The sequence below is a fragment of the Asparagus officinalis genome, chromosome 1 (genome assembly GCF_001876935.1).
Source record: "Asparagus officinalis chromosome 1, Aspof.V1, whole genome shotgun sequence".
NCBI lineage: Eukaryota > Viridiplantae > Streptophyta > Magnoliopsida > Asparagales > Asparagaceae > Asparagus > Asparagus officinalis.
This window is the reverse complement of record NC_033794.1, coordinates 53,955,268-53,970,029: the sequence shown is the minus strand read 5'-3', so window position 1 is coordinate 53,970,029 and position 14,762 is coordinate 53,955,268. Positions and strand designations below refer to the sequence as shown.

The following is a 14,762-nucleotide window of genomic DNA, read 5'->3' as shown; positions in this document are numbered from 1 at the left end:
TCCAACTCAAACGGCAGTTGGTAAAGACGAATCAAGTCCGTTGATAGCTTAGGGTTTGCTCAAAATCCTAGAAGGCGATCATCAGCTGCGAGCGAAGAGGTCAGCTTCACCGAGCTTGTTGGAGGGCTCCTCACTCCATCTGAGCGGGGATCACTTTATGGGTCTTCATATACAAAGTGTTCCAGACCCCATGCGGCCCGATTCAAGCCTGAAAACTTTGGAGTGGGTTTTGTAGGCAATAAAAATTGCCTTTAATCCTTATCAGAGAAGTTCAGAACAAAACTACTAAAACCTCGCCCGAAATAGCAGAAAAAGGGAAAAACACAGATATCTCCCAAACCGTAAGGAATTTGGCGAAACGGAGGAAGCGAACCGAAGCCTTCGAGAGGGTTCGGATGGCTCCATCTCATCGAGATAGGCGATTTTCATATATAATTCGTCCAATTCTGACTTACGGTTTGAAAGTTACGGCCTATTCTTCGATCCATGCTATAGAGCTCGCCTAACGGCTTGAAGATCGCCTGCAGACCCAGGTTCGTTTGCAGTCCCCAGCTTCGCCTGTAGTTGCAAATCTGCCTGCAGACCCAAGTCTGCCTGCAGTCCCAAATCCGCCTGCAGACCCAAGTCTGCCTGCAATCCCCAGCTCTGCCTGCAGTCTCAAATCCGCCTGCAGACCCCAAGTCTACCTGCAATCCCCAGCTCCGCTTGCAGACCCAAGTATGCCTGCAGTCCCCAGCTCGCCTTCAGACTCAGCTCACCTGCAAGCTCGCCTGCAGACCCAAGTCTGCCTGCTCGCCTGCGGTCCCAGCTCGCCTGCAGTTGAAGCTCGCCTACAGCTCGAAGTTCGCCTGCACGATCAAGCTCGCCCGCAGACCCAAGTCTGCCTGCAGATCCAAGTCTGCCTGCAGTCCCAAGCTCGCGAGGACAAACCTTCCTTATTTTCCGTGATGTGAGGGTAGGGGGGGCACAATACTCCAGGCCCGTCAGATGGCCGTCCACAGTACGAATGAGCGGACAGGCGCCGAAACAGCCTGCACCCTCATAAATGCGGCTCACCTCAGTTGTCCAGGTGAAGGGACGAGAGCCGCCAACGCTCGGTGGTTGGTCAGATCCACGCAAGCATCTGACAGCCGTTGTCACGCATACGAGGAGGGGCTTTCCCACTCCTATGTAGCGTGATGCAGAGCACAGCTCTTCGAATGACCATTGACGGTACGAATGAACAGCAGGACGTCTCCGAACAACGTGTGGTCACATCCCATAATTCAAGGAGCAGTCAAGCTATCTCCCTCACCTCTATTAGTGGTCAAATCCCATGAATCAAGGGAGAGCCCATGCCATCCCTTGCCTGTTAAAACCCATCTTCAGCAGCATGAAGAAGGGGGATTGGCCGTTGCATATTCTGCTGGCTAATCTCCCAAAGGTTGAACCTGGACCTTTGCCAAAGGCTCCCTCATTTGAGAACTGAAGCTCCGGCAGCAACTTCGATTGGATCGTCCAAGGGAAGCAGACTCGGCACGAGCACCGAGCGAGGCGTCCTATCACCACCGAGGAACCCACGTTAAACAAGGAGGGCATTCCCTCCGCTTCTATTATAAATATTTGATTATTAGTTTGTAATAAGCTTTCTTATTAATACAAACGAAGTTCCCTGTTTTTGGGAGATCAAAATTTACGCATACAGTAGTTTATACTCATATACTCTTCGGAGTGTCGGAAGGAGCAGTTTATACTCTTATACTTGTCGGAGTCTTCATTCGGCTTAATTTAGCATTATGACGCCAGCTTCAACCAGGGTTTGGATACTATTCTTAAGAGCAAAGCAAGCATTGGTGGGATGAATGATCCTCCTGTGGTACACACAGTACTTTGGATCCGCAGTATTGTTAGCTTCCTCCTGATTTGCGATAGGTGGTAGCTTGATCTTGTTGTTCTCAAGGAGGGATTCGAAAATATCTGGAACGTCTTCATCCTTGAAGGAGTACTCTTTTTGGATTCTCGGACCTGAAGTCTTTTGCTGTCTCCGGGATTACTGTTGTGACGTCTGATCAGCTACAGGGGCCTTTCCTTTACCACGGGAGACGAAGCTTGAATTTGGAGGGTTAGCCGTCGGTTGGCTTCTCTTGGCTTTCTTCCTTCTGAGGAAGCGCTCGGCCTGCTCTCCGCGCACTTTTAACTCTTTCCAGGTATTGGATGGTGTTACTCCCATAACTTCCAACACGTTCAAAGAGAGGTTGTTATGATAGGTTTGGAGGATGAAGTCCTCTGTGATTAGATCTCGACAATTCATCGCCTTATTTCGGAAGCGTTTGATGAAGTCGTCGACCGTCTCTTCGTCTTCTTGTTTCTCCTCAAAGAGTGACCTGATTGATATCTCAGCTTCATCATCAAAGAAATTGCTGAGAAACAAATTCTCCAGGTCGTCCCACCTATTGATACTTCCTGGCTTGAGACGGCGGTACCAATCGAAGGCAGACCCACGAAGGGTACCAACGAATGACTGAACCATCAAAGGCTAGCTGCCTGAGATCACCCCCAAGTGAGACTTGAAATAAATCAGATGCTGAGTTGGTTAGCCATTCCCATCAAACGACTTGAAGTTGATCAGGTTGAACTTAGCCGGATATGGAATTGATCCCTACTCTCTTGTGTAAGGACACGGAATGCCAGTCTTCTTCACCTCTCGATCAGACATCAGAGCGTTGATTTTTCTCTCGAGGTCTTTTATCTTCTCGTCATCGTCTGTATCATGTTTTGGACAATTTCTTAGAGGAACAACGCGACTACCCCCGACATTATCATCTTCGGTGGGACCACCCCCAACATTATTGTCTTCAGTAGGGCCACCCCTAGCGTTCTGGTCAACGGGAGGGTTATCAATATTGAGATGTTCATCCACATCTAAATCGCTACCTGCTTGGTCATTAATGTTGCAACGACTGGATTCACCAAGTTGATTGGACAGAGCCCGAATCTATTGGTCATGCTCTTCCCTCATCTGCTCTATAGCCATTTCCATTTCAATTTTGAATGTTTCTTTCTGCTTGGCTAGAGCATCCTCAACCATTTTAGCTACTTCATCGGTGTTAATCATAAAAACCTCGCGGGATTATCCTGGACTGGATACCGTTTTGTCAGAAGCGACTGTAGAGTTGGCATCTGATGCTTCGTCATCCGAGAATAATCCCCTCTGCATTCTCTGATAATCCCTAAATCTAGTAGTCCTTGCACGTAGCCGAGTTATACGTTGGGATACGTCCGAAAAATAACGGGGACTGAAACTTCGTGTTGACTTTCCTTTGTCGACCATATTGATAGTGACTTCTGGGAGTTCGTCATCTTGTGCAGCTGATCTTTTTCTACGAAAACGCCTTGGATTAGTTTGACGCTTTAGAGAAAAGCCTTTGGAATACCGAGACCCTCTGTGGAGCAGTCTTAGGACAGCTACACGTTGATAATATTACCCTGATGAGTTTGACGCACATACAATGAAAGTCCGTCTCCCGGGTATCTCTCTTTCAATATTTGTTTGTACCCCTAGTCTGATACTACAACTCATCGGCATGATGACCGGAGCAATCTATCGTGTATTGGTACGACTTCTCAGGTATAACGTTGTTGTCTGACGAACACATTTCCTTCTGAGGATTCGTCGCCTTGTTGGCACTCTCAAGAGTCGCACGTTTTGAGCTACGCCTTCGTGAGCATGGGATCTCAACGGGCTCTTGGACTTCGACATGCAGTCCAAGGCGGTCAGTTATAGGAGTTTTCTCCTTACGAGAAGGCACAGACTTGTTGCAAAGGCGAGTACGACCCCCAGCTCGATGAGTTGCTCGGGGTTCATTCACCATGCCCAAGCATTCTTTGACCACAAATCTGTTTCGATCTTTATGTAGAGGACCCATGTGATACTTCAATAGAATTCTAGATTTGAAGAGATCCACACTGTCGTAGGGCTTCACTTGAGGTACAGGAACAATAGGAGTGGGATCTAAAATTGACGAAGGCTGGGGAACAGCCTCGGATCTGGAATCGAGCGAGAGACACGACTGGTGTCTCTTGTCGGGTATATGTGCTGTTTTAGCCTTTAGAACCCAAACCTGCTTAGATCTTGGTGGTTTCTTGACCACCTCTTCTTGTTGCAATTTCTGTGCTCCTTGTACGAGAATCCGTGCGTGTGCATGTAGTGCACGGCGTTTCTGGATACGCTCCTTAAGGGTAGAACGGGTTCGTTTGACACGAACCCATTTGTTAGTTGACGGTTGGAAGGAGAACCCTGATGCTTGTTGTGGCGATGGCTTAGCCACTTGGCATTTTCTTAACTCTACATCCGCTTGGTAGCGGAGTCCATCCACTTGCTCCAAAGCATTAGCGAACTGACGAGCAAGACATTGACGATGCCTTTGACGAGCCCTCTTCGACAAATTTGGCATGCCTTTAACAATCAACTCCTTAATGAAGGCGGTGTCCGGATCTGTGGCTTTGGCTTCATCGAACACCATCGGGTCATTGTGAGGTGCAACTATAGCAGTGGTGGCGGAGAGATCGTCTTCTTGGGTCTTCAGATTTGAAGACCAGCGGATTTTCCTGAAGGAGGAGGCCTTCCTGCGCTGTGAGGAGAGGCGGATCTGGAGGAGGAGGAGGAGATGTACTCCTTGAACTTCTATTGGTTGAATTCGTATTCGACCTCTTCGTTCACCGGCATCTTGATCGTTGGCTGCGGCACGACAGCCTTGGCAGTTAGGCTGTTGGCTCCCACTGTGGTCGCTAGCTTGTTTGGGGAGAAAATTGATTTTTTTATTAATGAGCTCATTACAACTTTAAACATTTACAATAAACTTAAAAAAACAGTCTTTTTATAATACTTTCAACAAAAATTATAACTTTCTTTTAAACAAACACAACGGACGTTTATCCTCCGCTGCTTGCGTGTGATCTTGGCCTATGAAGGGAATCAAATCATGGCCAAAATCTTTATTCTTCTCCGAGACACCAACACTGTCTCAGAATTCTGAGGCAGTTCGTACTATATTTGGTATTTTGGCTTCATCACTCTCATACGATCTCAGAATAAGTTAATCCAAGATTTGTTAAAAAGATAACAAGGATCTCTACAACTATTGTCTTTTGAGCTTCTCCAGATTCAAAGCAAGACAGTCTCTACCAAGGCCGAGACACTTGGAGTGTGTCCGCTAAGGCCCGGGGCATTGTTTCGTGCGTCCCGTCTGTTTCCGTCGTATCTTCGTCGTCCGAACTCAGAATTATGCAATTCAAAGTGCGAAGGAAAGCAAACGAGAAGATATACAAGCTTCCATGGTTGAATCATATGTGGAGTAGATGAGACACGTCTTTTGTAAGCGAAGCGTAGCTCCCGATTAGTTATTCTGCAGTTCCGTTGCTTCACACGGTTCGTCGACTTACTTCATGCGTTTATCTACATCAATTAAGCTTCTGTGACCCAGATAGTGATGTTCATCATCTTCTTTCTGTCTCAAGCCGTGTGCGGGAATTCGTGGGTAATTTTTAACGCCTACAACCCTCACCCACGTGAACAGTGTTCCCGTCGCTGCTACACTATTCCCAGCTACAGTACCTTTGCTTTCCCCCACTGTCGATCATCGCGCTTTGACAGCTGATGCGTTCAGTAATCGTACACCGGTCAAACCTCCACGAATAGTCGAATCCCACTCTGATACCATTTATTAGGATTTTTAGATCTCACAAAACCCCAAAAATCATCAAATGCAGCAAATAGAATCACACGAGATTTAACGTGAAAAACCTCCAACAGGAAAAAACCACGGGATCAAAATCAATCCACTTGCATAGATAAAGACTGTCAAACCCTCTCTCTCACAATACCCTTGAACCCGGTTACACCCTCTAAAACCCTGATTACAAGAATATTGTCTCTCTCCTTCTCCCTACTATGAAACCTTAGAATATGACGCCTTATTTAAAGACACATTGACTTGTCCTTCAAGTTAACTTTGCCTCTAAGAAAACTACTAGGATTAGGCTAGCCTTCAAACCCGCATTCGACTTGGAGTTTGAGTTGGTACCCAACAGATGTCAGAAGAGTAATTGAGATTTGATTATCCACCACTACTACTTAAAGACATGGCACAACTTAGGATGTTCCGATATTGTTATCAGTGTTTGATCCTCATTTATCTAATACACACACACACAGAAACCTCATTGATGGCTTCAAAAAATTTATTGTTTGGTTTTTGTGATGATCACACGAGTGTTGAAATTAGGGATCGTAAATGATTGAATCGAATCAAATACTATAGTATTCGTATTTGTATTTATTTAAAATTATTGAATTCAAATGTGGACTCTAATATTAATATATGGAGTTTTCCGAATTCGGTCTCGAATACTTGGTATTTAATAAATATTCATGAATATTCACGAATACTTATTGAATATCAAAGTATGTTTATTTCGCTAAAGAATTTAAATTTTAAATAGTATTTAAATTCATAAATAAAATTATTCCTTTATAATACATGATGTATATATATTTTAAATTAAAATTTTTATTAGAAAAGATTTAAAATTATTTAAGTCTTAAAATTAGTACATAAAACTATAGTAGAAATGATAATTGTGTTAAAAATATGACATCATATGTACAATAACACAAATAATAAGTGATCAAATTTTAAACGAATATTTGATAGACAAATGAATCAAATATATATCTGGTTAAATTCTATTTGATAGTAAACTCGAATACTGAAAAATATTTGTTTAGTAATAAATGAACTACTGAATTGAATATGGCCGAATAGTTACTCGAACAATTATTGAACTATTTGTTAATTATTTGGTTCATTTCCACCCCTAGTTGAAATATGGTTAATAAATAGATTATGGTAGATCCACTTTCTATATGGTTGGATGACAAAAATTGAAAAGTGACAAGTGAAATAAAAACTTATATATGACATCCACTTTCTTTATAATTTGCCAGGTTAGCAAGAAAATGATCAACCGAAAGGGAATCTTGAAATAAAATGATAAAACAAAAGAATAAAAATTAACTTCTTCCCTTCTCATCCACTTTGCATATGTGCTAAAATGTAAAAGAAGAAAATAAAAGATGTAAAACAATAATCTTCAATTCTCACCATAACTTTAAAGTTTTGATGTAGTGGTAATTACTTTATAAACAGATTTTTCAAAATTTTGGTGAGATGGAAAATTATTAAAATAACGATGACTTGCATTAGTTATTGCTTTATTATAATTTTGCATAACTTTTAATTATTTTCAAATGTCAAACATTAAAAATATAGAAAATTTATTCTGTTTTTTGTCCATATTTGATCTATTTTCGACCACTTAACTCTCCAATTATCAAACATGAATAAGATTAGATGCAGAATCAGAATGAATTAACACTATAATTAACTATTGCAGTACTCCCATTAATAAGAAAACAATGAAGTAGTTGATTAGTAACATATATATATCAGAAAATTAATCACATGCATGAACATATAATTAGCAACATATACAATCATCATCGTCACCATCACCATCATCATCCTCAACAACAACAACAACAACAAAGACCCACAAATAAATTAAATCATAACACTTAATTCTCCATCATTCTCCTGTCAAATACCTCAGGTAAGAACCCTAGCACACCTCGTAATAGCATTGCACTCCCTGCGATAAGGATTCACCTGCGCCATGCTATTACAGTTATAATATGAAACTCCACCCTGAGGACACGGTACGCTGTTCCTTCTCAGCGCATAGTAGCTTATGTGCACCCCTTCCTCCCCCAATCCTCTTCTCGCCGACTCTGACTCCATGGCCATCTCCTCCTCTCGCTCAACGAAGTCACCCACTGTGCGCATATTAGCGGGCACCGCCGAGGTTTGGACGGAGATGATGGCGAGGATGATGAAGAAGAGGAAGATGAGCGTTGATCGGAGAGCCATCTTTTAGGGGGTCGGATGTTGACCAACCCGGGTTGTTTATGTTGGTTGTTGTGAGAATTTATAACTTTTCCTTGGATGGGCTTTATTGGGCTAGATTTAGAAGGGGAGGAGAATTTGGCGGGAGGTTGTAGGTTCGAATTGAGGGTTGAGCTGACCGCTTCTTGCTCCTTTGTTTTTGGTATTTGGTTTATTAGACGTCTCTTGAATTTGCCTGTGCTATATTTGGATCGAGATGAGTTGATGGTTTATGTATAAATAGAATAATTTTTTGTGTGGATGGTAAGAAAGATATGTTAGTGGCCAACACAATAGATTGCATGGTTTCTCCGAAACTAGAAAACAAAAGACTCTTGCCATTTTATGATTTTCTGTTTTCCAAAATCATAATCATCAACTGGCATGGATTTTATGTAGTAATTCATATAAAATGTAATATTTTAGAATGACATGATTCAAATGGCAAATAGCTAAAAAGACCTCTTATATGCTATTAGCATTAGCAATTGTTCTATTTATGTTTAAAAAATCACGCAAGTGATCCATGTTTATCTAAAAGGCGATGGCGGTCATCTATCTCTTTTCTACTTTCTTTACTAACCTCCAAATTAATCTTCAGAGAATTTTGGATTGGATAAGAATGATACTTTGATGATTGATGAAGATGACCTACTTATTGTAAGTGTGTGTGTGCGCGCGCATGTGCGTGCGTGTAGAGAGAGATTAATGGGTATCATGTCATATGAGGGGATTCTCTCATATACACTGATGTGGCACAATCTCCACTAAATGTAGTTATGAGGCATTCTTTCTCCTATTTTATTCACTTGGTGGAGATTGTACCACATCATTATATATGAGGGAATCCACTCATATGACATATGATACCCATTAATCTTATATATATATATATATATATATATTCTCATTTTTTATATATATATATATATATATATATATATATATATATATATATATGAGAAATATGAGTATGCTTGGTACTAAACACAAATTTTGTGCTTTGTAGTAAGATGCCACAACCCCCTCCACTCATTCAAATGGGGATCACATTCACATGGGTTGGGGAGTGCATGAGAATATGCAATCATTTGAATGAGTGGAGGAGATTATGTCACAGCACTACCAAGTACAACTTTTTGTGGGTGAACAAATGTCTTTAAGTAGAATTAATATAAAGTATACAGTTTATACTTTTCCCACATGACATAATAATATAGAGTCATTTTTCGTGAATTGGCGAGGGAGGGGGACACCCTTCACCCCGCACGAACCAAAATAAAAAGAAAAAAAAAACAAAAAAAAGGGAAAAAAAGAAAAAGAAAAGCAAAATAGAAAAGGAGGAGATTCCATGGGCTTCATACGATGAGGATTGTTAATTTCTATTAGCTTCTTATAAAATGTCTAAGAAGGCCTTCTCACAAATTAGTTGAGATGACAAATTAAAGGCCTGTGTGTATAAATAACGGTCCAGTATGTATAAGTGCGAGGTTGCTACCAATTATGCCCCGCTTATCACTGAAGGCCCAACTGCTCTTACCGAAAAACGTTCAGAGAATGGGCTAGATCGACAAGTTCAGAGGTTCAACACGTCTAAGAACACAGACGGAGAGGAGTTTCTTAATTGTTAGATAGACCCCACTTCAGTTCCATTATCCCAGCTAGATCCCTAAATGAAAATTTTTGACTCCTTTAGAACGAGAAACTATTTTTTTTATAATAACCAATATACCTTCTAAAGGTAAAACATTTAAAAAATTAACTCAGAAGTTCTATTTGCAATAGTAGAACAGGGGTTCATCCGCAATTTATGATAATATAGGATGTCTATCCACAGCTAACCTATATAGTTCTTAGACATCATGATGATGTTTAAATTTTAAGATAGCATAGGAGAATTTGAGATACTAAACACTAGCCAGACTTCTTCGTACTAGTGGACTCAAGAAAAAAAAAAATCATTGTATGAAAACTATTTGATCTCCTAAGATTCGAGCATGAATTGCTTTAAGGTACTCTGACACTACTGCATCAAAATGCTGGAGTGGTGGTGAGCATTGACGGTTATAATTTTATATCGTAACGGTAATTTACACATTAAAGTTAATGACATCCCCAACAAAAAGAATTCTCAAAAGTGAAAGAAAAAAGTCAAAAGATGTGGCATTAAGCCCAAAGATCCAGACACAAACATTTTCTTGCTAAATTTTCACTCTATAACAAAGCCGCAGGACTCTTTTATTCGGGAAGCATGAGCCATACCTCTGCGTTATTCTCATTACAATCAATCTCAACGCACAAAACAAAAACATATAAGTTTACAATCTATGCCCCCTTTAATTTCTTTATCGCAAAAATTGAAACATATTTTATTATAAAATTAACCAATAATGCACTTATATATCAAGCATACCCACAAACCCCATACTCACATTTAACCCCACTCGCACAAACGTTCGCGCACTTGCCACAATTATTCACATCGTACGCCACCACCGTGCACAGCCCGTTGCAGCACAGCTGCCCGAACCCGCACTTGACACCACACCCACCGCAGTTGCTCCGGTCCCTCAGCACGTCGACGCACCGGTTCTTACAACAGCTGAGCAGGTCCGTTCCGTTCTTGGCAGGATCGTTAGGGCAAATGGTCTCTTTGTTTGAGTTGCATTTGTCTCCTCTGTTGGCGTGAGGGTTCTCCTTGACGAAGCGGTTAACGGGTCTCGGGGATAGGGTTTGGTGGGTTTTGGATATGGAGGAGAGTGTGATGATCAGGAAGAGGATGGCGAGAGAGAGGCTTGTTGATGCCATGCTCTCTTGCTTGGTTGTGTTTAGTTTGTTTGGGTGAGTGGGTTTTGGGGGGTATTTGAGAGGGGAGGGAGGGAATAAAAAAATTGGGTAAATTTCACAAAATCCCCACTTAAGTATGGTTATCTTTGAGATAACACTCTAAACCTTATACATGTCACTTAACTCCACTTAAGTTCTGTCAGATATATAACACCCCCTATAACCTTAGCATTCGATTAATGTCGCTTAACAGTATATAAATTTTTTTTTATAAGTTCATCTAACACCGTTTAGAGTGGCCGGGTTGGTTGGAAAAAGAAGGAAGAAAGAGCTTATGGCGGGAGGGGGTTAAGTGAAAGTTTTTAGGCTTTGGGGCTTTTATCAGAATCCACCAAATGTAAGGGTTTTTTTAACCAAATTACCTTTTAAACTTGGTATGAAAGTGGAAGGGATGGATTAAAAATTTAATGTGGGGTTAGTTAAGGGGTATTGAGTTTGGAAGTGTAGTTTAATATGGGGGCTCTTGGTACCAGGAGAGATCGATGTCTTCAATGCATCAGAGAATTTTGGATCTTGATACTGTGGCATTTATTCACTTGGTGAGAACATTGGATCTTGGTGATTGAGAATTGACTGGGACATTTGGGTATATAGGAAGCAAGTTCATAGGTCAGAAAGGAGAAAATCTTATGAGTTTGGTTTCCACAGATGCTAACGATCGTGGTGTATTAATATGGCTATCAACAACATTCGTACGTAGTATTTTCTATCAGCTACGACTTAAGACACTGATCCTGCGAACAATCTCTTCCTTTGTGGTTTAACCCGACATTGGACTAAAGCGACAATCATGAATAAAAACGTAATTAGCAAAATCCAAGCTTCCTTCGATATGTACGGGCTAACTTAGATCTTAATTAGTCCACTGATTTGGTCGCCTGTAGGCTCACCATGCACCTTGGGGTAACAATGCATGTTTGCTCACATTCACACCTTAATCATTCTTGAGGTTAAGAACTAAACTAACCCAAAGCTTGAACTGTTTGTACTGATCTCACTTTTCAATTAAATTGACTGCTTTTTTTTTTAATTTTGCAATGTAAGATTACACTCACACGTGAGAAAGTAACTAAGAATTATGTTATGCTGATCTACTTAGCTAATTTTTTGAATAAAATACATTTTGACACGGTATGAGAATATTGGACTGTTAAAAGCATTCATTCAGATGAAGAAAAATTAAATATAAAAAATTCAGAAAACATAAAAATAAATATGCTATAATAACAATAACAAGTAAAATAAAACATGGTCAAGAAAAGTGCTGCATTTCTAAATACAGTAATTTCTTAGCTTGTGAGCTATCTTTTTATCAGCAAAAGGCTAGGATTACTTGGAGTATACAAGGCGACAAGAATACAAGTTTTTTTCACTCAATTATTAAATCAAACAGACACTAAAACAGGGTCTTAACTCTATATAATAGTGTTGGAGAGAAAATTTCTGATGGAGAGGAAATTGTAAATGAGTTTATCTCTTATTACAAAAGTTTAATGGGCTCTGCAAAGCTCACTTCAACTGCAGATACAAAAATTATTAGCAATGGGCCATGCCTGATGGAAAATCAAAGGAGAGAACTTTCTATGCCAATCACTGATGAAGAGATAAAAGCAGCTGTTTTTTCTATGCCAGATAATAAAGCCCCAGGGCCAGATGTATATAGTGCCTCTTTCTATAAAGCAGCATGGTCTGCTATTAGTGATGAGGTTATAACTGCTATCAGAGAATTTTTTAGATCAGGGAAGTTGCTGGGTGCTGTAAACTCAACTAACATTGCATTGATTCCTAAGGTAAAATGTCCTAAAACCCCAGCTGATTTCAAAACAATCTCCTATTGCAATTGCCTTTATAAATTCATATCAAAATTTTTAGCAAACATAATTCAAACTATGATGGGGTTTATCATAAATGAGGCTCAGTGTGCTTTTGTAAAGGGGAGACAAATCTCCAGTAATATCTTGCTAGCACATGAACTTGTCAAGAACTATGGTAGGAAAAATCTTTCACCCTGAGTAATGATAAACATTGACATAAGTAAAGCTTTCGACACTATTAGCTGGGATTTTCTGCATGATATGCTAAGAGGCTTGGGGTTTCCTGAAGTTTTTACAAGCTGGATCATGTCCTGTAATTTTCTGCATGATATGCTAAGAGGCTTGGGGTTTCCTGAAGTTTTTACAAGCTGGATCATGTCCTGTATCTCCTCCCCCAAATACTCCATCTCACTAAATGGTTCACTACATGGATACTTCAATGGAGAAAGATGTATCTCCTCCCCCAAATACTCCATCTCACTAAATGGTTCACTACATGGATACTTCAATGGAGAAAGAAGCTTAAGGCAAGGGGACCCCCTCTCCCCCCATCTCTTCATTATTGGTCTGGAATATTTGTCCAGGAGTATTGAACTTCAAAGGAATTATAAACAGTTTAAATACCACCCAAAGTGTAGAAAGTTCAAAATCTCACACTTAGTCTTTGCTGATGACCTCCTCCATTTCAGCAAGGGTGACTTATATTCTGTACAAAGAATCTACAAATGTGTTAAAGACTTTGGTGATATATCTGGATTGGAAGCTAATCCTTCAAAGTGTTCAATCTTCTACGGTGGGATTCAAGAATCAGTTAAGAATGCTATTACAAGAAGCTTGGGATTTCCTGAGGGTACCTTGCCCATCAAGTACCTTGGTCTGCCACTCATATGCAAACGGATGTCTTATATGGACTGCAATCCTTTATTCATGAAAATAACAAGCCAGTTTCAAACATGGATGAAGAGCAAAAACCTATCATACGCTGGTAGATTACAAATCATAAAGAGTGTGATTCTGGGAGTGCAAATATTCTGGACCTCTAGCTAAATTCCTTCATAAAATAGATGAACTCTGTAGAAACTTTCTCTAGGGCAAAGTTCCTCTTCTTGCTTGGAGAAATGTATCTACGGGAAAAATCAATGGAGGCTTGGGGATTTTTTCTGCTACTCTATGGAATAAAGCAACTGCGCTGAGAACACTTTGGTATATTTACATCAACAAGGAGTCATTATGGATAAAATGGGTTCATGGCACTTATCTGAAGGATAGTGATATCTGACATGTTAAGGCTAAAGCTGGGGACTCTTGGTTATGGAAGCAATTAATCAAGACTAGAGACAATGCTGTGAACTTATTGGGTGGGGTTGTGAACTTGAAGAATCTAATTAGCTCTTGCTATGTCAACTCCAAAGTCCACCTCTCTGCTCTGTATAATGCTCTAAAACCAGATTCGAAGGTGGACTGGCATGATATTGTTTGGGAAAAGTTGAACTATCCCAAACATTCTTTCATTATGTGGCTGGCTATTCAAGATAAACTCCTTACACAGGATAGATTGCACAAGAGGGGAATCATCCAATCAAACCAGTGCTATTTGTGTGAAGGTGTAGTAGCTGAGAACAGAAATTATTTATTCTTTGACTGTAACTTCTCAAATTGTGTGTGGAATGGCATTATGGAGTGGCTTAAGTTTAAGTGGAGATCAGCGGATTGGCATATGCTCATGAACTGGTATATTTTCAGATTGAGGGGAAAAGGAAGCAAACAGAGAATTAAAAGACTAGCACTAACGGCTACAATCTATAACATTTGGAGAGAGAGGAATGCTACGATCTTCAAGGAGGAATCCAGAAGTGTTGAGCAACTGATCAAAGTCATCAAGGTTGATACTTAGACCATTTCACTTAACAGCTCACTGTCGGATGAAGCCTGTAAATGGCTCCTCTCAATGTAGCAGTATCAGGAAGTTTTGATACTTTAGTTCCACTAGTCTTCTTTTTCCTATTTTAGAATGTTTTAGCTTGATACCTCAGTTTTTGAGAGACTTGATGTACAAAGCGCTTACACTTTGGTGAGTGAAATAAAATTTTTTCATTGACAAAAAAAAGTAAAATAAAAC

General features: G+C 40.3%; 2 protein-coding genes across 2 annotated transcripts; both read right to left on the bottom strand.

Moving 5' to 3' along the window:
- Positions 7,647 to 7,967, bottom strand: LOC109834321 (protein RALF-like 33). Its single transcript, XM_020402325.1, has one exon. It carries the CDS (start codon positions 7,965 to 7,967, stop codon positions 7,647 to 7,649), a length of 321 nt encoding a protein of 106 aa, XP_020257914.1.
- LOC109842425 (protein GRIM REAPER-like) lies at positions 10,323 to 10,800 on the bottom strand. Its single transcript, XM_020411305.1, has one exon. The coding sequence runs from the start codon at positions 10,788 to 10,790 to the stop codon at positions 10,386 to 10,388; it is 405 nt and encodes a 134-aa protein (XP_020266894.1). The 5' UTR covers positions 10,791 to 10,800; the 3' UTR covers positions 10,323 to 10,385.

Excerpts from the sequence above, each read along its gene's own strand:
- LOC109834321 (XM_020402325.1), bottom strand. The coding sequence starts at position 7,967 with ATGGCTCTCCGATCAACGCTCATCTTCCTCTTCTTCATCATCCTCGCC.
- LOC109842425 (XM_020411305.1), bottom strand. The coding sequence starts at position 10,790 with ATGGCATCAACAAGCCTCTCTCTCGCCATCCTCTTCCTGATCATCACA.